Source organism: Rhinolophus hipposideros (genome assembly GCF_964194185.1).
Source record: "Rhinolophus hipposideros genome assembly, chromosome: 5".
In the NCBI taxonomy this organism is placed as follows: Eukaryota; Metazoa; Chordata; class Mammalia; order Chiroptera; family Rhinolophidae; genus Rhinolophus; species Rhinolophus hipposideros.
Genome location: NC_138051.1, coordinates 91,281,472 through 91,305,585, shown reverse-complemented (window position 1 = coordinate 91,305,585; position 24,114 = coordinate 91,281,472). Strand labels below are relative to the sequence as shown.

Below are 24,114 nucleotides of genomic sequence, written 5' to 3'. Positions count from 1 at the left end.
CTCATCTGTTTTATCCCTTATGTAGACAATTACATACGTTAAATTCTCTTTTATTTGAAAGACCTAGAGTGATTTATCCCAGCTGGATCCTGACAGATTTTGCAAAAGCCTGGGTTGCAGTAGGCCATGGAAACAGTATGTGTGGTATGGAGTTGGTGTGGGAAGGTGGTTGAGGAGGAGTCAAGATGTCTGTGAGATTTTTAGCTTAGCTCACTAGGCAGGTAATGATGTATGTAGTTAAGCCAGGTAAGCAGTGCAGGAGGAGGAGCCAATTTTCTTTGGAGTTGACCGCGATGACACCTCTTGACCACAAGGGGGCGTGTGCAGGGACCTATCCCAGTTCTGGGGCTGCAGCTGAGCTAAGGGTCTCTAGGCTATTGGTTTGTTGTTGGTCAGGATTCAGGAATTGTCTGTTTATAGAGTTGGTTACAACCCAAGAATGGCTGAAGCTCACTCAGAGGACCACAGAGAGTGAGGAGCGCAAAGGCTGAGCCTGGCGCCCAGCGAGGTACTGGCATGTAATGGGGGACCTCTACCTGCAGGCAAGGTGCCTGCCGGGGTTCTGGGGAAATGAAGGGGAGGAGGGATGCAGATGACACCGAGCTTTCCCGTGCAGTTGATAGAGCCTAAAGCATGCGAGCATTTGTACATTTGTGGTCGATTTACATTCTTAAGTAGGTTGAAGGTGAGGTGAAGGCAGTAGTAAGTAGACAGTGGCCTGTTTGTCAGGCCAAGTCCGTCTGAGGTTTAATGTACCACGGAAAAACCACACTGAGGTAATCACGAATAGACCCTTCCCCTCGCTCCCCCAAATCATCTTTTTCCTTATTGTTGAAGTATGGGTTCTTGATGGGTCCTCCCGCTAACCGCAACACGTGTCGGCATGGCGGTGCATTCTTCCAGGTTTTGGAGGCCATGTCCTGCCCAGTGCCACCCACACTGCTCCATGCTGCCTGCCGGCCTGCCCGCTCACCTACCCTTGCCCCTACCAGGCCCACTCCCCACCTCTGCTTGTCTCTTCCCTCTAACTCAGGAGTCCTCCTCCACCCTCGTGACACCTCGGTGACAACCGTCCCAGCTCCACTGTCCACATCAATCTCTCCTTCTGTTTCACCTCTTCTTATAGTTTGCACCATCCATTTGACATTCAGTTTTTGTTGAATTATTTCACATCTGCCACTTGCGTCTCTCAAACTAGATTGTACAATTAAATCAGCAAATATCTGGGTGCTCTGAGTTGGACTCTGGGGCTGTATCACATTTCAGCTGCTTGCTTTGTACCCCTGCTTTGCAGCAGGACAATGGCTGCTGCACAGGCGTGCTTGTGATGGATGGTTCCTTAACCACGTATGCCCGGCATCCAGGGGCACACTGTTGAAGATAAACTGTATCTGGGTAACATACGAAGTGCTTAAGCAAAACTACAGTGTTTTCAGCGTATCCTGAATCTTCTCTCTTGTAGATGAAAATAGATTTCGTTTGGGGGCTGATATAAAACAAATAATCTTGTTTCTAACTCCTCTTCTACCCACACTCAGCTTCAGGTTGGATCATCCCAATTTGTGGTCTGTCTTTCATGTTGTTTGGCTCTGAAGAGTCCATTTTCGTGGCTCATTTTCTTTGATAGCCAGTGACTCCTTAATGTTGTTTTCCCCCTTGCACCGTGTGCTAGCTAGCTGCTGTGTTTTTCACTCATAGGATTTGGGTCCTTCTAGGATCTCCTTGGGGCCTAGACTCATACAAAGCTGGCAGGTTATAAAAGATTGCCCAGTCCAGACTCCCATTTAGTATTTTAAAGCCAGGATTCGTGACTCCTAGTGCAGTGCTCATTCTGCCACCACCTATCACTTGGCTTCCATCATTTCCAAACCATGTCTGGTGTTCATTTTCTTCCCCCAAATGTTCCTGAGAAAAGTATCCATATTTGGAAAGCTCAGAGCTCTCTGGGGGTGGGAGCAGAGCACAGATTGTTCTATGAAGAAGGAGGGTGTCAGAGCTGGCTCTCCGGGCTGTCCCCGTCACATTGGGACTGGTGCAGAAGAGCAGGAAGCTGTGCTGGGCTGGGTCTCCCTGCACAGTACCTTGACCCGTGAACCAGGCAGAGGTCTGCAGCTGCCCTGCAGGGCACACCGCAGCCTCGCAAGGCAGGGGAACTCAGGTTTGTTGAACTCCTACTATTGTACCAGATTCTGGAATAATATAATAGTAGTAAATTATTAGAAGTAACTACAGCATTGAAAAATAGGCCCTCCTGGAAACGGGTAGGCTCCCCTTTTAAGAGGAGTGAAGAGTGGGTCCCGTTTCAGCCCGGGGTCTTTTTCTCCTTTGCGGTCAGGTGCTTGTTTCGTAGATTGAGGCTGGCGTGTCATATCTGTAGGAACTCCCAGGTGCAGAGACTGCAGCAGCCAGACTGAAAGAGGCTAAGTTGACCTTGCGGTGCTGCGAGGTGCCCTGGTTTGTGTTGAGTGGCTCCCAGAACCAGTGTGGACGTCGCAGGCGTCTTGGAAAACTTCTTCCTGAACAACATGTGCAGCACTCAGCCTTGTCATGTAAACAGTTTACTCTGGGCACGTTCAAAAACCGGAATGCCACCGAAGGAGCCACAGCTCCGTCCGGGGCCACACCAATTGGGAGTCACGGCTAGCAGCCGTCCCAGGTCGTCCCTGGAGTACTGGCGGCTGCCACCAGGGGTCGCAGGAGCTGCAGCCTCGCGGGAGCGCTCACGCAGGCGCAGAACCGCCCCAGGGCCGGGCAGCCCGCCCGCCGGCCCCGCCTGTCCCGGTGGCTGCGTCCCCCGGGCGGGCTCGCGCGTCGCAGGTCGGGAGATTTGGATCATTCGGAGATTCCACTGGAGGTCAGGGATCGGAGAAGAAGGGCGAACTTGCCAGCAGTCTCTATTAACCTTGGATCCGTGAGCCTCCTAAGGGAGTCCCGGGCAGTTTCTAGAAAGCTGTGCCTTCCGTGGGCGTTTACACGCAGCCTGGCTGGCTCTGCATCAGGCCTGGCGCTGCCTCTCGGCTGATGTGCGTGTGTATTGTTCTTTGAGACGGTTACAGAGGCTCCCACGGGAGGCGACAGCCGTTCGGTGCGTTAAAACACGCAGTGCGCGTATCACCTGTAAAGAGAAGGGCTGCACAAGTCTGTATCCTGGTTGCAGAGGTTTAACAAGAGTTGATGGTCCTTTTCTTTCAGAGATCGAAAAATCCCTAGTAATAAGGCCTGCAGAGGCCCAAGGAAGATTTTCGTGGCGTATTTCTTAGTAGGTGCATGTTCAAGTCTTGAAGTGACAAAATCTAATCCTGACCTTTATGAATTGAATGTTTGCTAATGGCCATGACCTTCTAGGTTTCCTGGAGCAGGACAGACAAGCAGCCACTGGCAGTGCTTCCTCCCTGGCAGAAAAATCCTTCAGTCCTGTTGGGGGCTGTGTCCCAGTTGCTTGGACCTGCTGTAGTCAGTTAGTGCGTTGGATCGGGGCTGAGGGTTTTCTCTGCCAATATCCCCATGTGACCTTGGGCAAATCACCAACCCTCTCTGAGCTTGAATTTCCTCCTCTGCAGAATGAGAAGAGGAGGAAAGATAGGGGATCCAGTTTTTTTCCTTGAGAAGCTGCTTTTTGTTTTTTTAAAAAGTCTTGAGATTTCTTCAGGTGTAGTGAAAAAGGTTTTACAGAAAAGTCCATGAGTGGAGGGGGTGGTTTGGCATAGTTGGGACCAGGGGCGGCCTTGCTAAGTGCTTTTGCCATGTGCACACCCCAGGAAATGTAGGAGTAGGGGTATTGAGAGTGAGGGAGCTGTGAAGCCCTCGGCCTGCTGGAGATCTGCTGTGTAAGCCTTGTGCTAGCTGTTTATCTCGACTCTGATCTCTTTCCAGCTAGATTTATCAAGTCTGCAAACGGTGGGAAGCTAGATGCTGTAGTACATGTAGCCACTCATCTCAGGTTGCTAGTCAAAGCTTCCTGTTTATATTTAGATGGTGTAAGAAGAGTAAGAACTCTTTTATTGCCACTGACCCATATTCATATTTAATATTGATTGTGTTAATAGACTCCTCATTGGTTCTCTTTTTGGAAGCAAGCAGAGACTCAAAGAGTCCAAAGAAGGCTTGTGGATTGAAGTCTTTGGTGAAGGTGCACTGAGGTGCTTGTTTTCCGTTCTGTGATACTATGTCCTTCTTAGTCATGTACTTTTTACGTTGTTTTGAAAATGTCTTTCTCCTCCATTCCAGTAGAGGTGGGGCTTCTTGAAGGAGAAGACCATGTCCTGCTCTGTGAAGCCCAGCCCTCGCCAGAGCACTGCACACCGATGGTGCTCAGTGAGAATTTGTTGAATGAAGAAAGGATAGGCACATCTTTTCACTGGCAGTTCTCATTCCTTGCTGTAGTCGAGGCATCCAGCAGTTGCACTTCACATTGTAGGGATACGCTTAGGTGATGAGTCTGCTCTTTTTTGGGAAACGAACTTGAACCAAGACCAAAGTTTACATGGCATTATGTATAATTAAGGTTGAGGGTCTGTGCTGCAATGTTGACCGTGCTTAATTCAAAATGGTAGGAATATGGGTGATTGTTATTTTCTCCATGCTTTTCTGTATTTTTCAGGTACCCCTAAAAAAATTAAGGAGGATTGTTATTGCCCCCAGGAAAGGTGCTTATTAATAACAGTAGTTAGTGTTTATCAAGTGCATACAGTGGTACCTCAGTTTTTTAACGAAATCCATTCTGGAAGACCATTCGAGTTCTGAAACGTTCGAAAACAGAGGCACGGTTTCCCCATAGAAAGTGATGCAAAATGGATTAATCCATTTCAGACCTTTAAAATCAACCCCTAAGACTGCAAATTTAGCATGAATTTTACTATCTAATGATACCATAGTTCCATAAAATTTATAGTGTTTGTAAACCGAAATGTTCGTCAACAGAGACATTCAAAAACCGAAGTACCACTGTACTTGTATGCCAGGCACTGAGCCAAGCCTTTTAGTAATCATTCAGAGCAAGTGCTGTTATTCTCATTTGCTTGAAGAAGAAACAGAAGCTCCAAGGTGCTGAGTAGCTTGCTCAGAGTCACAGAACCAGCAAGTAGAGAAGCAAGGGTTTAAATCCAGGTCTGTCTACTCAAAAGCCCACATATATTCACTTCTTAATATTTTACCCAGCAGTTTGGCAGTTACACAGTGATTTTTAGCACAGAGATTAAAAGTAACAAAACATAGGATTATCACGACCTTCCATTCTAGGTATATAGATGAGGTGTGATCGAAAGGTACAGTGAATGTTTAAAGTTTGTTAGAGTAAAAGACACATTGCCATTAATCCCCCTCAAAATATTCCCCCTCACTTTGAACACGCTTATCCCGTCGTTCTTGCCACTTTCTGAAGTCCTCTTTCATGAATATCTTTAGTTGTGCTGTCATGTCTGCCTTAATGTCCTGAATTTGATTCAAAACGTTTTCCTTTCATGGTCTTTTTGACTTTGGGGAAGAGCCGGAAATCACACAGTGCCAGATCCGGTGAATAAGGAGGATGAGGGCACACCGTAATGTTTTATTTGACAGAAATTGCTGTACCTGGAGCGATGTATGACATGGAGCGTTGTCATGATGAAGGATCAAACTGTTTTCCCATTTCATGTTAACGCGTTGTTTGTGATCCATGATTTACGGCCCACTTTAAAACACACCTTCTCTCAACCATAGCTCACACCCGACTGACTGTATGGAACAAGTTGACACTTGTCACGCACTGCTGCTTCCCATATTGAAGATCCCTGCCTTTCCGTTGGATGGCACTCGGCAGCAGCATTCACTGTACTTTTCAATCACACCTCATAGTATATGTCCATACAAAAACCAGTACATGGGTATTCATAGCAACATTCTTCATAATATCCAAAAAGTTTCAACAATCCAAATGTTTATCAACAGATAAATGGATAAATAGAATCCATTTATTACACCCTTACAATGGAATATTATTCAGCAATAAAAAGGAATGGAGTGTTTGGAACTAGATTCAGAGGGAGATTGTACAATATGAGGTCTTACAGTTAAGTCCGTGAACTCGCTGCAATAACGTTGCTAATCTTTTTTGATGTCAGAGGGATTATTCGTTATGAATTTGTACCAATTGGACAAACAGTTAACCAAGTTTACTATTTGGAAGAGCTGAAAAGGTTGTGTGAAAAAATTAGATGAAAACAACCTGAACTTTTCGCCAACGATTCATGGCTCTTGCATCACAACAATGCACCAGCTCACACGTCTGTGTGAGGAGTTTTTAGCCAGTAAACAAATAACTGTATTGGAACAGCCTCCTTACTCACCTGATTTGGCCTCCAATGACTTCTTCCTTTACATGAATATAAAGGAAATATTGAAAGGAAGATATTTTGATGACATTCAGGACATCAAGGGTAATATGACAGCTCTGATGGCCATTCCAGAAAAAGAGTTCCAAAATTGCTTTGAAGGGTGGACTAGGCACTGGCATTGGTGCATAGCTTCCCAAGGGGAGGACTTCGAAAGTGACTGTAGTGATATTCAGCGGGATATGTAGCCCTTTTTCTAGGATGAGTTCGCAAACTTAATTATCCAACTTTGTTTTATGAGTGTACTAAATGCCACTGAATTATTCACTTTAAAATGGTTAAATTTTATGTTATATGAATTTACCTCAATTTTTTACAAAAGTGATGAAGTTCTAATACTTACTACAATAGGTGTGAATCTTGAAAACATTATACTAAGTGAAAAAAGCCAGATACACAAGTTGCATATTGTTTGATTACATTTATATGAAATAACCAGAATAGGCAAACCCATAGAGACAGAAAGTGGAGTAGTGGTTCCCAGCATCTGGGGGAGGCTGGGATGGGAGTAACTGCCAATGGGTGTGGGGTTTCTTACTGGGGTAATTAATGAACACACTCTGGAGTTAACTAGTGGTGATGGCTCCACAGCTGTGTGAATATGCTCACTAAATCGTGCACGTTAAGAAGGTGAATTTTGTGTTACATGCACAATATGTCAATAAAACTGTTATTTATATATATATATATATATATACATATATATATATATATATATATATATATATATATATATATAATATGACAAATGAATAAAATGCTCCCACTTGGAGGCCTTCCAGCCTACTGTTATCTAAAGAGCGATGGGAACAATAGTGATAGTTACTGTCTTCTGAGTCCTTCCTAGATGCCAGGTACTGTTCTAAGCACATAGCATTTTACACATAGAGTCTGCTGTGGATTAGGGACCTGGGACCTGGCTCCAAGAGCCCACAGTCTTAGCTACTGCATAGCATGCTTTCCATATAAAGAGACAAATCAGAGATACGAGAGAGTGTAAAGGCTAAGAGCAAGAACTTGGGCGTCAGAGAGTCTGGTTGGAGTCCTAGCTCTGCCACCTACGAGTTGTGTACTCTTGGGCGAGTCACTTAACAGCTTAGTACCCCAGTTCCCTCACCTCTAACATGGGGATGACAGTCAGTCCTACCCTCGTTCTTCTGAAGGTTAGAAAAATCATATCAAACTGAGAACAGTGTCTGGCATGTAGCTAAAACTCACTACATGTTATTACTATTGTGTGGTTACTAAGTAGAGACTTAAAGAGCATAAATTCAAATTGCAAACTCTCATTTAGTGAGCCTTTCAGTCTGAATTAGCATCTCATTTGCTCACAGAATTATGGAAGGGACATTGAAAGATCATCTGCTCTAGCAGGTGAGTGTCTGATTCAGGGCCTGGCAGCCTCTTCTTTTATGAGTGTGTGTGTGTACGCGCACACCTCCTGAGAAGAATATGGTGACTCTGGAAGGAAGACAGCAATTTCTAAAAGCACTCAGAAGGGGCCAACCTTGGCTTCCAGCCCAGAGACTACCAGGAATCATAGACCCTCAGGACTGGTAGGGACTTCACAGGAGAGCTAGGCCAGCCTCCCTCCCCTGCCCCCAGCATTGGGTGGTTTCCGTCAGCTGGCTCCTCTTTACGCTTGCTCAGGGGCTTGTCCTTCCACTGAGTAGAGTATATCTGACACTGTGGGAGCACAGCCATTCTAGAGGTGAGAATTCAGGACCAGCAACCTGGGGCTGCCTTTGCCTGGACTTTGCTTTGCAGATCTCAAATCTCTTTTCCTGAGTTTCTTTTCAGCCTTAGAAATTGAGATCCTTGGAAATTGTCTTACTGTCTTTGAAGTCCATACACAGAACTGGGTTCTTAGAGACATGGTATTATAATAAAGTTTTTCTGGTACTTCCAATTATAAACGCCCCTGTGGGTCATCGTACAGCAAAGCTTCAGGGTGCACCTGTCCTGGGCTTGGCTCCCAGAGATGTGGTTAAAAAAAAAGGAGGAAATGGTGCCTAATGTTATAGTACACAGTTCACATAATTATATTTTATAGCCTTTCATTGTGCTGTGTAACTTCATGTGAAATTAATTCTCTGTTCATTTTAATGTGTTTTTAAAAATCCAAATATTTGTTTTGATGTTAGTCTTATAAAATTATACAACTCAAGACGTACCGTGTTTCCCCGAAAATAAGACCTAGCCAGACCATCAGCTCTAATGCGTTTTTTGGAGCAAAAATTAATATAAGAGCCGGTTATTATATTATATTATATTATATTATATTATATTATATTATATTATAAATTATATTATACTGGTTATTATATTATATTACATTATATAAGACCCAATTTTATATATTATATTATATTATATTATATTATACCAGGTATTAGATTAGATTAGATTAGATCCGGTCTTATTTTAATACAAGACCGGATCGTATATTATTAATTTTTGCTCCAAAAGATGCATTAGAGCTGATGGTCTGGCTAGGTCTTATTTTCGGGGAAACACGGTATGTATCTCAGTAGTTCAGTCCTTCAGGACAGATGAGGAGTGGGAGGCGCTGGGACCCAGGGAATTGCCTGGGGTGATGCAGCTCCTAGTGGAAGGAAAAAATCATGCCCGAGGGCCCTGGACTTTGATTTCTGTGCTTTCCGATTTGAAGCTCATTTTTATTGTCACTGCTGTTACCAGACACTGAATTTGGTTTCAGAGACTCAGTGAGACACAGGATATTGTGAGCAGGCTTTTGTAGTTGGATAGACCAGGGCTCCAAGCTTGGCTTTATCATTTACTAGCTGTGGAACCCTAAGTTCAATCTTAGCTATAAAACACCGTTAACACTTTCCTGGCAGGGTGGTTGTGGGGATTATAAATGGTGTGTGTCAACCCCCGGCAAGGTGCTAGATAGCACCTTGATAAATGAACCTTTCTCATTATTGAAACTGTTCTGTCTTACACATACCCAGATCAGTCTCCTAGTTGAGGGACCCTGAAAGAATTTGGGGTATTAACCCCTCAGTGATCGCTGCATTTTTTGTCACTGGGACGTGTAGCTCTCCACTTCCTCAGCCAAAGCTCCATGGATGGATGGCCCTTGGGGAAATAATATAGAGCTTCCTTTCAGAGATGATGAGACCTTGATGTAGAAGGAAACAAAGGGTGGGGTTCAGTTTGCTGTATTATGTTCTGTAAGTCACACTTTCATAGAGCAATCCAGAGGCTGAGCCTTGAGCTTTGAAAGAGTCCAGGGTCCTCAGCTGCCTAGTGCCCCTCCCAGCTGTGAGGTCCCACTGGCCTGCTGGCGCCTGTAGAATCCCTTTGCTTTGACACTCTACCCTGCCTCCAACTCAGCAGGATTGTTTCCTCGCAGGTATCACCCAGAGCAGGATACATTTGTCCCAACTCCTGGCTCCCTTATACTTTCCAGTTCTTGCCCCTGCACAGACCTTAGGCAGGTCACTTAACTTCCCTGATTCTTTCCCCACCACTGGAAGGAGGATAGTACCTATTAAAGAAGACCAAATAGGTTAGTGCACTTGGAAGAGCTTCAAAAGCAGTCAAGTATAATCTAAATGATTTTCTCATCCTTAATTTATTTAAAATGTGTTACCCATCATAGAAAGGACCTTTCAGAAGTGAGTCTGTCTGTGGGAATTTCCTCCTGTGGCCGGGAGATAAATTTTGCTTCCCTTGGCTCCCCAGTGTTCTTTCAATCACCGCACGTGTTCAGCCACTTTTTTCACCCATGTTTTAAAGTTGGCCTCGTTGATTGGTCGGGAAGCAATGAATTGCTACTCTTTTGTACACAGTTTTGATTTTTGTACCTGCAGATCTTATTGAGATGTTCATTAGGTATTCCTGTCGCACTAGTTATTTATCCAGTCTGCTTTCCGCTTTTTTTGGTCATTCATTTCTCTGGAAAAAACAAAGTGAAAACATTATTGATAAAAGCTTTCCAAACTGATAAGGCATCATCTGACATTTTAAAGAGGGCCAATTTGGACCATGACCTCAGGATTCTGCTTCTCAGACAGTGTTGATCTGATCCCAGACACTTGAAATTTTATAGTCCAGTCCAGAGGTCCTGTAAGCAGCTTTTGACAGAGAATTAGATATTCTGGAACTAAGCTGCACAGCCATGCACTGTGGTAAATCCAGACTCTGCTATTGCTCTGAGATGTGCCCAGTGGTGCGTGGAATGAATGTCAGAGCATTTGGGAGAAGGAAAGGAACACTATTTACCATAAAGAGCCTTCCTACACAAGAATGGACTCCCTGCTGGGACCTCATTTGCCAGTCCAGCCCTTAGATATTCATGTACCTGCCTAATAGAACACCAACCCACAGAAAACACCTGTTTCTTCTCACTGTGGAGGACCAAGTTGTACAGCTGCTTTGAATATTCTTACCAAGTATGCGTGGCCATGGATTGTAGCCCTCGGTGACTGGGTTTCAGTATTTTAGAACTTAAAATACAGATGATAGCCAAACGGTATTGAGCTGGATTTGGCTTTTCTTCGATTCAGTGGGCTTGGCAGGTCCCTGAAGGCCTTGGTCACCTTCACGAAGAATAGTGGTCAGAGTCCAGCCTGTAGTGGTACCAAGTGCCAAAGGGTAGACCTATTTTTTTCTGGCTCCTTGACACAGTGGAGAATTTATTTTCTTTATATTAAATCCCTATTATCAACTTGCACATTGTTTGGTTGCTTCTCATACAGCAGAAGGCAGATTATGAAACAATTTGTCTCTTTTTTGTTGTTTGCTGATGGTTTTAATTTTGCACAATTGAGTCTCACATTTCGGGAGCTCCGATAAAGTGCTTGCTTTTGAGTGGTTCTGGAGCTATTCTATAAATGGTGAATTTGTTCAGTGTATCTAGTATTCACCTTCAAAGAAAATTTCAAGAGGTTGTAACAGAGTTCACAGTGGAGATGCTGCGTAATGATTTTTTTTTTTTTTGCAACTGCATAAACAATTTTGGCTGAATATTTAGCACCTAGGACTAGAGGAACATCAAAACCATTATTGTAAGTGTATTACTTATGTTCAAAAAATGTTGTAGAGGGCCGGCCCGGTGGCTCAGGTGGTTGGAGCGCCGTGCTCCTAACACCGAGGTCGCTGGTTCGATTTCCCCATGGGCCAGTGAGCTGCGCCTCTACAGCTAAGATTGTGAACAACAGCTCTCCCTGGAGCTGGGCTGCCGTGAGCAGCCGGAGGTTGGCATGAGCTGCTATGGGCTGCTGAGTGCTGCCACTGGCTACTGCATGCCACCATGAGCGACCGGCAGCCAGCATGAGTGGCCAGCAGCCATCGTGGATAGCCGGCGAGAGCTGTCGTGAGTTGCTGTGAGAGGCCAACCGACTGCCTCAGCTGGAAGGAACACAAGGCTCAAAATACCAGCATGGGCCAGGGAGCTGTGTCCTCCACAACTAGACTGAGAAACAACAGCTTGAACTGGAGTGGGGGGGGAGAGGCAGAAAAAGGGGGGAAAAAAGAAAAGTTTAGTAGAGACATAGAAGTTAAAAGTAGACCCAAATCAAATTTCCAGAGATAAAAACAACACTGTCTGAGTTGAAAAATAGTCGGGTTGTGATTAAAGACAGATTAGACATTGAAGAAAAGATTAGTGAACTTGAAGACATAGCAATAGAAACTATCCAAAATTAAACAGAGAAAATTTTTTTTAAGTGGAAAGAGCATGAAGTATAACTTCAGGTGGCCTAATATGTGTGTAATTGGAGTCCCCTAAGGAAAGAGGAGAGTAACAAAAAATTTTGAAGAAATAATGACTGAGCATTTTTCAAATTTTATGAAAACTATAAATCCTAAATCCAGAAAGTTCAGTGAAGCACAAGAAACATGGAGAAAACTAAGCCAAAGCACTTCACAATCCAAATTGCTCACAACCAGTGATAAAAGTCTTAAAAGCAGCCAGAAAAAAAGACAGAGTAGCATAGACAAACGTAAGGGTGACAGCAGATTTATTGTCCAAAACCATGCAAGTGAGAATAGACTGACACCTTTAGAGTTGGTGGGGGTCAGGGGTACAAAGGAAGTAAACTGCCGCTCCTGAATTCCACACTCAATGAAGATATCTCTCAAAAATGAAGGCCAAATAAAGCTTTCTTCAGACATACAATGGCTGAAAGCATCATGAGCTGAACTGCACTGTAGGAAATATTAAAGGAATCCTTTAGGTAGAAAGAAAATGATACCAGAAGGAAATATGAACCTACGCAGAGGAATGCAGAGCACTGGAAACCAGAATTATATTGGGGACTACATGAGTTTTTCCTTATTATTTAAATGTCTTTAAAAAGATATTTGACTATTTCATCAAAAATAATAATCATGTAGGGTGGGATTTATAACTTACGTAAAAGTCAAATGTATATAATAAGAGAATAAAGACTGGAAAGAGAGAAAAGGAAATATGCATTTGTGAAGAACTTATACTATATGCGAAGTGGTGTCATATCATTTAAAATAGTGAAACCCTGAAGGCAACCACTGACAGTTATGCTTGAGACTTCAATGCCTCTGTTTCAATAAATGATAGAACAAAGAGACAGATGGTCCTCAAGGGCATACAAACCTTGCAACAACACAATCTATTTGTAAATAAAAAATATTCACTTAGCTATTTCTTACGAACATATTCTTATCATGCAATTCCAGCAATTATGCATCTTGTTATTTACCCAGTTGAGTTGAAAACTATGTTCACCCAAAGACCTGCACAGGAAAGTTTATAGCAGCTTTAATCATAAATGCCCAAACTTGGAAGCAGTGGAGATTCCTTTGAATAGATTAATGGGGTAAATGGAATATTCTCTAACAAGCAAAGGAAATGAGCCATCAGGCCACAAAAAGACCTTAAGTGGACATTGCTAAGTGCAAGAAGCCAGTTTGAAAAGTTAATATACTGTATAATTGTAACTACATGATGTTCTGGGTAAGGCAAAACTGTAGCAACAGTAAAAAGATAAGTAGTTCAGGGATTTGGGAGGAGGGATATAGGGGTGACTAGGTGAAGCAGGGGGCATTTTTAATTAAGGCCGTGGATCTGTTGTTCAGAGTGCAGTAATGGTGCATACTTGACATGACCAAAACACGTGTCAACACTCGTAGAACTGCACAACATGAAGAGTGAACCCTAACATAAAGTGTGGACTTTATTTGATAGAAAAAAATAAAAATACCAAAATAAAAACAACGGCAACAGAAGCACATCATGGTGAAACACTGAACAAATGTGATTTGTTCTATGCCAATTTTACGTCAATGAAGCTGTTAAAAATGTCAAGTCTTTGGCTGAGCTTCACCTTCTGTGACAAAGTGGGAACCTCTGAGCTCCCAGCTGCACAGTCCTTAGCCGATGGCTCCTTGTGAACAGAAGTGAGTCCTCCTCCTTCTCGCGCAGCACTGCCATCTCGCGTGGCTTTCTGCAGCCTGGAGTGATGACAGTTGTGTGTAAGAGCAACTCGGATGAGGCCATTCTCCAAACGAGCACATGAGGTGCTGGGTCATTTTCTGATGTTGAGTGTGTCTGATTCCCTCTCTGAAGTGATGTCCACTCTGAAAATCAGAGAGGCCAAAGACCTGGCTTCTGATTTCTGTTATGCTGTTAACTGGCTATTCAGTTTGGGGCAAGTCACTTGCTTTATGTGGCAGACCTCGGCTTCTTCATCTGTAGAATGAATGGGTTTTCCAGGGAATTTCTCCAGCTCTTCCAACTGCAGACGCTGTTTCTGTTCATAGTAAACCTCACACTTCTATGTAGAGTGGAATGTGTGGGGTGTGTATATACAGGTATCCCAGGGCACTTCACACAGCAGCAGCCCTACTGGGTAAAGAGGACCCGGAGACCCTCTCCATAGTCTGGTTACCAGGGGCAGGGGCACAGTTTGGTGCTGGGTTCAGGATACAACTGCTCATCTCTGCCTTTCATGCTTTCATACGTCCCAGCCCTGAAATTTCTCTTGGCAAAGAGTCTCTCCTCCACCTCCAAAGAAATGCCCTTAATGCAAAGCTCTGGGTGTTTTCTTAGCTTAGAACTGAGAGGTGGCCTGTGGTATAAATGTTACTCCAAACGAAGGCTGAGAGTTGGAAGATTTTCCTGGTAACTGAGCCTCCTGGGAGCATTTAAACGTTTTTTTATGTTCAATTGGTTAAATGTACATTTTGGGATAGATATTCTTTAGGTAGTATTGTGCTGTGAGCCTAGCTCTACTTACCTTTAAAAAATTCTTTAAGGACACTCTTTGGGGCCTAATTTTTTGAGAAGCTCTGTTCGGTCTGAATGGGGTCACGGTGAAGTACCACATCAAATTCTCAGCTTGGATATCGAAATCAAACGGTGCTTTGGGCACGAGGATGTGTAGAGGCCTGTTTCATCTGTAACTTATGTATACTCTTTTGGTGCTCCATTTTGATGTTTCATTTCATCCTTAAAGAGAGAGGGCAGAGGACAGACAATCTGCTTCTCTGACTGTGATATCCTGGGATCATTTTCTGGCCCTCTACAACAACATTTAAAAAATTGAAACCCATGAAAAGCAACTCACCCAGCTTTTGTGTTTGATTCCTTTTAGGACTTTGTTTAGAGAAGTTGCCTATTTCCTCTTCTACCAGTAATCTCCACGTGGACCGGGAGCAGGATGTCATCACATGTTATGAGAAAGCAGGAGACATTGCACTCCTGTACCTCCAAGAGATAGAAAGGGTAAGTGAGGACCATGTGTTCCTTCCACTTGAGAATGTTTTAAAATTTCATATCAGGTCGTAGAGAACTCTGGTCACCCTCTGGAAAACCTTCAGCCTGTCTGCCTCTGGGTACAAAGCTTTACTTATACTCTTTAGTGCTAAGGAGAATATGGTGGTGATTCTGGCCCATTGTGAAAATAGATAGGTCAGTGTTTGGGAAACATTTTAACATCCTCTGATCAGAAATGACAGCATGCATCTCTTTACACCCTCCGCGCCCTGAAGCAGCTAATTATTCCCATTCTCCTACACAAAACGTGTGGACCTTTGTACTCACGTGGACCATCTGCCAGGATAGTGTACTTCCGCGTTTGGGCGCCTTTCTCTCAGTGAGGAGCAGGTTGTGTATTCCCTGAGCCCCTTTGGGATGGTTTCTGCCATCAGTCAGTGCCCTGCCTGTAGTTTGGGAAAGTGGAGACCAGCAGCGGACAAGAGGGCCACCTGAGCAGAGAATGAGTGAGCCCGAGACCGGAGCTCACACCCTCAGGCGGGGGAAGGCAGAGGCCGGAGGGGGACAGAGTGGAGTGCGTAATTGGTCTGTTTAGGATTGCTGTCTTTTGTCTCTGCTCTTTATGAAGTTCCTTCATTTCTCAGCCTCAATTTTCCATCTGTAACAGGAGCAGAATAATAGTTCCTACTTCATGGAGTTCTTGTGGGGATTATAAAAGATCATGTAAATAAAGGCACTTAGCCCAGGGTTCTTGGCAAATGTCAGTTATTCTTACGGTACCAATAGCTCCTAGCCATCTCTGCCTCAAGCAGGGTTTTCTGGAGTTCTAGCCGAGGCTTCACATTGATTATTTCCCCCTTCAGACCCAGAGATGTATCCTGTCAGATCGTTTGAAATGATTCGAAATCCTGGGAGTCTTGGAAAATAATCATAGTCTTGTTTCCCATCAATTTTATGGGTTCTCTTTTTCCATAAAGATTAAAACAGACGGACTACCAAAGTCTTGTTCTTTTGTTATTTTGTAAATGTACAGACCGTATGTTGATGTATGTGAAGTCTGGGAAAATAGCCTTCCTTACATGACCACTGGGCTTGGTGGAAGTTCAAGGGTTTTTATGAGGCAAGATAATGGGTGCTATGCAGAAGATACCTGTTTGGCCTATTTAAAAAAAAATTGAACTTAAATGACTTTTAAGAATTATGCTAAATTGAAAACAGAAATTTTAGGGAAATAGAATCTGAAAGAAGTACAAGACTGGGCAAGCTTAGGTAAATAGTGTTTTAGTTTTCTGGGTAGGCAGCCCTGTTAAGTGGAAAATCCCTCGTGTTCTGTTCCTATGTTTGTTCTGCTGGGCAGAGGCAGTCAGTCATTCAGTGTTTTCCCCTCATTTCCCAGCCATTCTATATGAAGAAACTTCTGTTTGCCAGGACCTTTTGGCATTTTACTTATTAGTGTTGGCTCTTAACTTCATTCACTAGCAGGAGTAAAATTGGGGGAGAACTTCTGAGGACAGTTCAGAGTATTTTGGTCAGTGCTTTTTCATCATCTGGGACCACTGAATTGTGTTTCTGAGGCAGCCCCATTCTCTGAGTTTCCCTAAGAGTGGGTTCTGTTCTGTGATGTTACAGTTCTTTGCTTCCTGAAGGGCAGTGACTCTTCAGAGAGGGAGCTGACCTTGGCTTTCCCTCGAGCTAACTTAAGCTGTGAGAGGCAGCAGAGCACAGCTGCAAAGCGACTGCTGATGTTTGGGGATCCTGGCCTTGCTACCTCTTAGCTGGAAAACTTCGAGCAAGTTACGCAACCTCTCTGTGCTGCGTCAGGATCCTCCTCAGTAAAACAGCAGTAATAATTGCTGTAAGATTGTTGGGAGGATAAAATGGTTTCACTCATGGTTAGCACAAGGTTAAGTATTAGTTTTGTTGTCATTATCTGTTCCTGTGTCACCTGGCAGTGGGGTCTTTCCTAACCATAGAAGATTTCAGATATTTCGATAAAAACTGGAATATTATAAACAATATTTTATTTAAAGTGTGACAGTATTTTTAGGGCAATGTGAATGGAGTAATTTTTTCAGGACAATTTTGTTTTCTTTGTCTTGTGTGGAAGATAATGGGACAACATTTTGCCTGGAATCCCTATGTTATATCTGAGCTCCGGACTTCTGTTCATCTGACTTACTGTGGTTCAATCATTTATTTCTGTGTATTTCAGCTTTCTGTTCTCATGGTGGGGCTAGTCCTACTACCTGACTTGTCTAAGGCCACAGAACCAGTGAGCTGCCAGGGTCCCCTAGCCAGTACATGAAGGCAGGGCCAAAGAAAATTCAAATACACAAAAGCAGTGCGCGTTAAATGTTTGTTTAGTTGTCCTTGTTATATTAGGGTTACAGAAACATCTAATAATTTGTTCTCTGACTGAGGCATAAAAGATCCCTCTAAAATTGTGCCTATAAAATAATTTAATCAAGTCCAATCAAATTAGAGCAGATAGAATTAGTGAGGGCATAGGATGGCCTTGATTCGTTTATCTTCAGATGGCGGCATTCTGCCAACAGTAAACAGTGTTATCTGCCCCACAAGGAGATTCTAGTGGCGCAGTGATAGGAATAAAGATGACTTCATTCTTGGGTATCAGAGTGCAAGCCCCGCTTTTGGCGAGTGAAATCCTCCCATTCTGCCCTTTGCAGGCATCAGCCAACCAGCTGGTTCTGGCTTTCTTCAGCAGAAGCCGTGCCAGAGTGGAACTTTACCTTCTGCTGACAGTTCATTCCTTTACACCCTATTTTAGAAAAGAAGTTAATGCTAGATTATGGGACATCCATAGACTTTTTATGGGCTGTTTCAATGATCGAGTTTTGAGAAGAAACAACTGGACCCCAAATACTGCAGGTCCCAGCCCGGGTTTCCTCTCTTTATCAGGACTTGTTCATGGTCAGCCCGGCCATGCCTTGCGTGTTTTACGTCCTCCTCAGAGGAAGAACTTGCAGTGACATAGCTGAGGTGTTGGCTTCAGAACTGGATTAGATTAAGGTTACTGTGTGTCTTGAATTCAAATCAGATGTCCCAGGAAAAGCACCCCGTGCTGCTGATGAGAATGGCAGGGTATGACTGGAGGTTCACGTGGCCTTGCTTTTGGCTTTAAAATGTGAGACAATAAGGAAAGGACAGATTCTTTTTTCCTTCCCCTTTCTATTCCTTACTTTCCCACTCAAGCCAAAGCAGCAGGTTACAGGTCCGAGCTTGAGGTAGTATATCTGAATGAATACTTCCTTAGAGAAATGTCAGGAAACTGGCCAGGCCGTGTGCTCTTGCATTGAGCCTGCCATCTGACTGACTGGGGTCGGAGGCTACAACACTTAGAACTGGGTTCAAAAAGTCCAGAAACCAGAAAAAGAACAATAGCTTATTTCAGTCTTTGTATATTCTCATTCCGTCTTTGCCCTCATAATTTCATAGTGTTAAAGGGTTTTATATCTGTCTCTTTTTCACTCAACATTATGTCAGAATCTGAAAGTGTTTTCAAGGCTATATAATATTTCAAGTGAATGGCGTCTATGATTATATTTAACTGATGGTTGGGTATAACCTGTTATAAATACTGCTACAATGCCATCTTCCTTCAGGCAGCTTTTTCCTTTGCTTGCATTGTTTCCTAAGGGCAAATTCCCAGAAGTGGGGACACTTTTTACTATTCTCGTTACTGCATATTGTGTCCAACTGCTTTCAACGGGTCATACTACCTTTGGCAGTACAGGAGGGTTAGGGTTTCTTTGCAGTCTTGGCAGGGTTGCTCTTGTATAAACGTTATTTTGCCAAACTGCTGGGTGAAAGTGGTACCTTACAGTCTTAGTTTGCACTTCTTTGACTGTCATTCAGGTTGAAATTGTTTCCGTCTATTTGCTTACTCGTTATATTTCTTCTCTTTTCTTAATTGCAGCATTATTGAGATATAATTCAGATACCATACAATTTATCCATTTAAAGTGTATACAATTCAATGTTTTTTTTAACACATTCAGAGAGTTGTGCAACCATCATCAATATTTAATTCCAGAATATTTTCATCACGCCAAAAAGAAACCTTGTACCCATTAGCGGTCACTCCCCATTTACCTCCAATCTCCCAGTCTCTATATATTTGTATATTCTGCTAGGTTGGTGCAAAAGTAATTGCGGTTTAAAAGGTTAAAAGTAATTGCAAAACCACAGTTACTTTTGCACCAACTTAATAGACATTTCATATAAATAGAATCATACAGTATGTGGTCTTTTAGGACTGGCTTCTTTGGCATGATGTTCTCAGGATTCTTATATGAACTGCGATCGAAAAGTACAGTAAATGTTTAAAATAAAAATATTTATTACAGTAAAAGACACATTGCCATTAATCCCTCGCAAAATACCCCCCTCACTTCGAGCACACTTATCCCATCGTTCTTGCCACTTTCTGAAACAGTTCGGGAAGTCCCCTTTCATGAGTGTCTTTACTTCATCCTCCATCATGACAATGCTCCATGTCACACATCGCTTCTGTTATACAGCTTTTCTTTCAAATAAAAACATTACATGTGTCCTCATCCACCTTATTCACCAGATCTGGCATCGTACAACTTCTGGCTCTTCCCCAGAGTAAAAATGATTCAGGACATTGAAGCAGCCACCACAGCACAACTAAAGACACTCATGGAAGATGACCTCCGGAACTGCTTCAGAAGGTGGCAAGAATGATGGGACAAGTGTGTTCAAAGCAAGGGGGGTAGTATTTTGAGGGTGAATAATAGCAGTGTCTCTTTTAGTGTAATAAATTTTTTTATTTAAACATTCACCATATTTTTTTATCACACCTTGTATGTTATAGCATGAATCGGTACTTCATTTTCTTTTTTTATATTGCCAAATAATATTCCATTGTACGGAAATACTACAATGTGTTTATCCATTAGTCATTTATCATTTGGGTTGTTTCCACTTTTTGGCTGTCATAATAAAACTGCTATAAATATTTGCATACAATATTTTGTCTGGACAAATGTTTTCCTTTTTCTTGGGTATATCTTGGAGTGGGATTGCTGGGTCAGATGGTAACTTTATATTTAACTTTGTCATATTTCCTTTTTGTCTGTTTATACTTTCTGTTCAATTTTTGCATATAAGACTTTTCTTACAATTTGAATAAAGTCTTTATACATAAATATGTTAACCCTTTATCATATATGCTCTGAATGTCGTCCAGATCAGTAATTTTCCATTTTTAAGTTGTATGTAGTTGAATATTAAATCTCTATATAGTTGAATTTGATTATCTTTTTCTTACATTTATTTCATTATTTTAAAGCTGAACTATTGGCGTAAACTCCCTCTAGGATTTAGTTTTCAACCATTTTCCATATTTTTAAAAATAACTTTTAATTTCAAAACTTCTGGGGATTTATTTTGGTCTATGATATTACATATAACTCTAATGTTTTCCCCAAATTTTAGTGCCTCTTTAAGATGATCTCATATCTCTTTCATGTTTTCTGTCATATATTTTAAGACATTCAGTAAAATGTTAGATACAACAGTAATTTCTGGCTTTACTATTTTGTTCTGCTAATCTTATATTGCACCAATATGACACTGCTTAATAAATATTTTTTTATTATGATGGTTTTAACATCTGAAAGCTTAATAACCACTTATTTATTTATTTCAGAATATCCTTTGTCCTTTTCTGTTGTACTTCTGGATTAATTTTAGAATAATTTTGTTGAGTTCTGGAAAAATCCTATTGGGATTTGGCTGACTTTTTATTAACTCTATACATTAATTTGGGGTATTATGTTTAGTCTTCTATCTATGACTGATATGTCTTTCCATTTTACAACACTTTTGGTATAATACAGATTTCAGTAGATTTATTTTACTCCCAGATCTTTTCTGTTTTGTATTGTCTGTGTATTGGATTGTTATTTTTTTCATTATATTTTTCATTATATGTTCACCTATAACGATGCTTTTGATTTGTTAATTCACTTGCACAAACATTGATTGAGTTCCTTCTGTGTTCTGCACACTGTGCTTGACACCAGGGCCACTGGAATGAAGAATCCACAGAGCATGTCCTTAGGAAACTTATGACCTCATGAGGACACAGGTCCATAACCAGTGTGGGGAGTGCTTTGGTGGGAGAACTGCAGAGAGGGGGATTGGGCCCATATGGAAGTTCAAGGTCGGCTCCTGGAAGTGATGACACCTGAGCTGAATCTTGAAGGCTGACAAGGATAGCAATATAGGATAATTAGCCACAATACTGACCGCCTCTATAAAAACAGAGTTGATTCTTTTCAGTTTTCTAAGAATACAGATAAATAGATACATAGCAGAAGAATGATTGTTGTTGTTTTTATTTCTTCCTTTCTATTATTTTCCATCTTATCTCTCTCATGCCCGAGTTCTAGACTTTTTAAACCAATGTTAAAAAATAAAGGTGGTGGAAAATATCCTTATTTTGTTCCTACTTGAAGGTAATTTTTTAATGTATCTTCATTAAGGATTATAATGTTTATATTCTCATTAAGTTTTCCATTTGCAATTCATGTGAGGTGTATGTTATTATTCCCATTACACAGATGAGGACAATGAAGATCTGAAAGATCAAAGGAATTATTCTAAGTTCACAAGTGGTGAGCATTTTCAGAACCAGATCTAGAACCTGGGTCTTTTGACCTAAAATCTTTTGCCCCCCGTCCCCTTGCTATTATGCTTCCTCAGTCATTGGGTCTTTGCCAACCAGGCTGCACTTGTTAAGGCTACTTGTACTCTCACAAGGAAGTGTTTATCCGCAAAACAAGTGGTGGCTTCAACACCGCCAGACAGTGCTCCTGCCTCGGCCTGTGTTAGAGGCTCTTTGTGAGGAAGGTATTAAATCCAGAATGCTTAGAGCTCAGGGAAACCCTGAGCTAAGCTATTCTCTCCCTTGCATCTAGGTTCCTACTTTCTCCATTTATTACCAAACCTCATCCCAGCTGCCCTGACCTCTTGTCTTTTAGACTTTGTTCTACAAGCAAGCACAGGCTGATAAGACAAAGGAGGGAGGAGCTGGACTGCAGAGTCAGGCAGACCTGAGTTTCAGCACCAGCTGTAACACTTGTAAACCATGTGATTTGGGCAACTCAATGGAGCAAAGTCTCCGTTTCCCCTTCAATAAAGAGAGAATAATAGTGTGTGTCTTAGTGGGTTTTGGGGGAGATAAATGAGATAACCTGTGTATCTACATCATACCAAATGCATAGTAGGTTGCTTTCTTATTGCCTTTATTCTGCATTTCTGATTGGCCTTGCAAATTTATTCATTTATTCACTTATGTATTGAATGCTTCCCCTGCCTGACTCATTGCAGTAGACACTGGATATATTAGTAAATGGAGTAGATGAGGCCCCTGACTTTGTAGAAGTTGCAGCCATGGAGGTGGACAGCCAGTAATCAAGTTAAAAAATACATTGATAAATGCAATGAAGGATGGAGTAGGATGCTGTAAGAAGGAAAAATAGAGGCAGACCTACTTTACGTTAGGTAGTCAGGGACGGCCCTTGGGAGAAGGTGACAGTCAAATTGATTCCTGAGAGATGAGAAAGAGCATAAGAGTAGTAACATGATCCAGATTATGTTATAAAAAATGACTCTGGCTGCTTATAGAGAGTGGCAGGGAAGTAAAGGAGCAAGAGAGGATGTGGAGACTCCATTTAGGAGGCTGTTGCAGAACTCTAACAGGAAGTGATGGTAGCTTAGATGAAGTAACGTTTGTGGAAATGGATAGATACAAATGTATTTGAGAAACAGTTAGGAGGTAATAGATTACATGTAAGAGGGTCAAGGGATCAAGGCTCGCTCCCCAGTCTGATTTGGGCAGCTGGGTGGATGACGCTATTTATTAAGAAGGGGTGATAATAGAAACCTCAGTTTGGGGCTGAACCTGGCCTCCTAAGTGTATAATAATGCTCAAAGCTTTCCCGGGGGATGGAAGTTAAGTGGTTCTTGTCCCAGGAAGGCCTTCTAGGAGTTAACAGGGAAATGCCCAGAAAGGGACTCTTGAGAATGAGCCCCATCTCTGAGGTCCTGGGATTTATAATATAAAAACAAAATGTGTGACTATAGTAGCAAAGAGGATAAGGGAGGAAATGATTGTATATTACTATAAGGAGTTTATAGTACATATGAATTGGTGTAATATTATTTTAAGATAGACTGTGATAAGCTAAAGAGCTATATTATAAACCCTGGGATAACCACTAAAAAATTAAGAATAAAAAGATAATTAACCATTCAATAGTGGAGATGAAATGGAACCATCAATCTAAAGAGAAAAAGAAGAATGAGACAGAAAAAAAGAACAGAGAATATATCAGTCAGTACAAAACAACTATTAAGATGGTTCCAGTCATATCAATAATTACATTAAATATAAATGGTCTAAACACCCCAACTAAAAGGCAGAGATTTTCAGATTAAACAAAAAAGCAAGACCTAACTTACGCTATCTACAAGAAATCCATTTAAATAATATATAGGTAGACAAAAAGTAAAGTTATACACTATGCAAATAATAATCAAAACAAAGCTAGAGTGGCTGTATTATATCAAAGTAGAATTAAGAACAAGGAATATTATAGGAGATAAAGGGAGATAGTACATGATAGGAGTCAATTCATCAACAAGACATTGTAATCCTAAAAGTGTGTGTACCTAATAATAGAATTTCAAGCAATATAAAACAAAATGTATAGAATAATTTATAATATTAAATGCTTATGTTAGGAAGAAAACTTTCAAATCAATGATCTAAGCTTCCAACTCAAGAAACTAGAAAAAAAAGAACAAATTAAAGGCAAAGCAAGCAGAAGGAAAGAAATAATAAAGATCAGAACAGATATCAGTGAAATAGAAAACAGATCAAAGTAGAGAAAAATCAGTGAAACCAGAAATGGATTATTTGAAAAGAACAATAAAATTAAAAAACTTTGAATAAGATTGAATAATAGA

The 24,114-nt window shown here is 41.7% G+C and overlaps 1 protein-coding gene across 7 annotated transcripts in view; it reads left to right on the top strand.

Annotated features, from left to right (window-relative positions):
- Positions 1-24,114, top strand: part of TTC7B (tetratricopeptide repeat domain 7B) — a 241,476-nt gene that overhangs the window by 34,792 nt on the left and 182,570 nt on the right. For all 7 annotated transcript variants that reach the window (XM_081048774.1, XM_081048770.1, XM_081048769.1 and 4 more), the window contains one exon: positions 14,972-15,102. In XM_081048774.1, the coding sequence (XP_080904900.1) occupies positions 14,972-15,102 (131 nt within the window). The remainder of the gene's footprint in view (positions 1-14,971; positions 15,103-24,114) is intronic.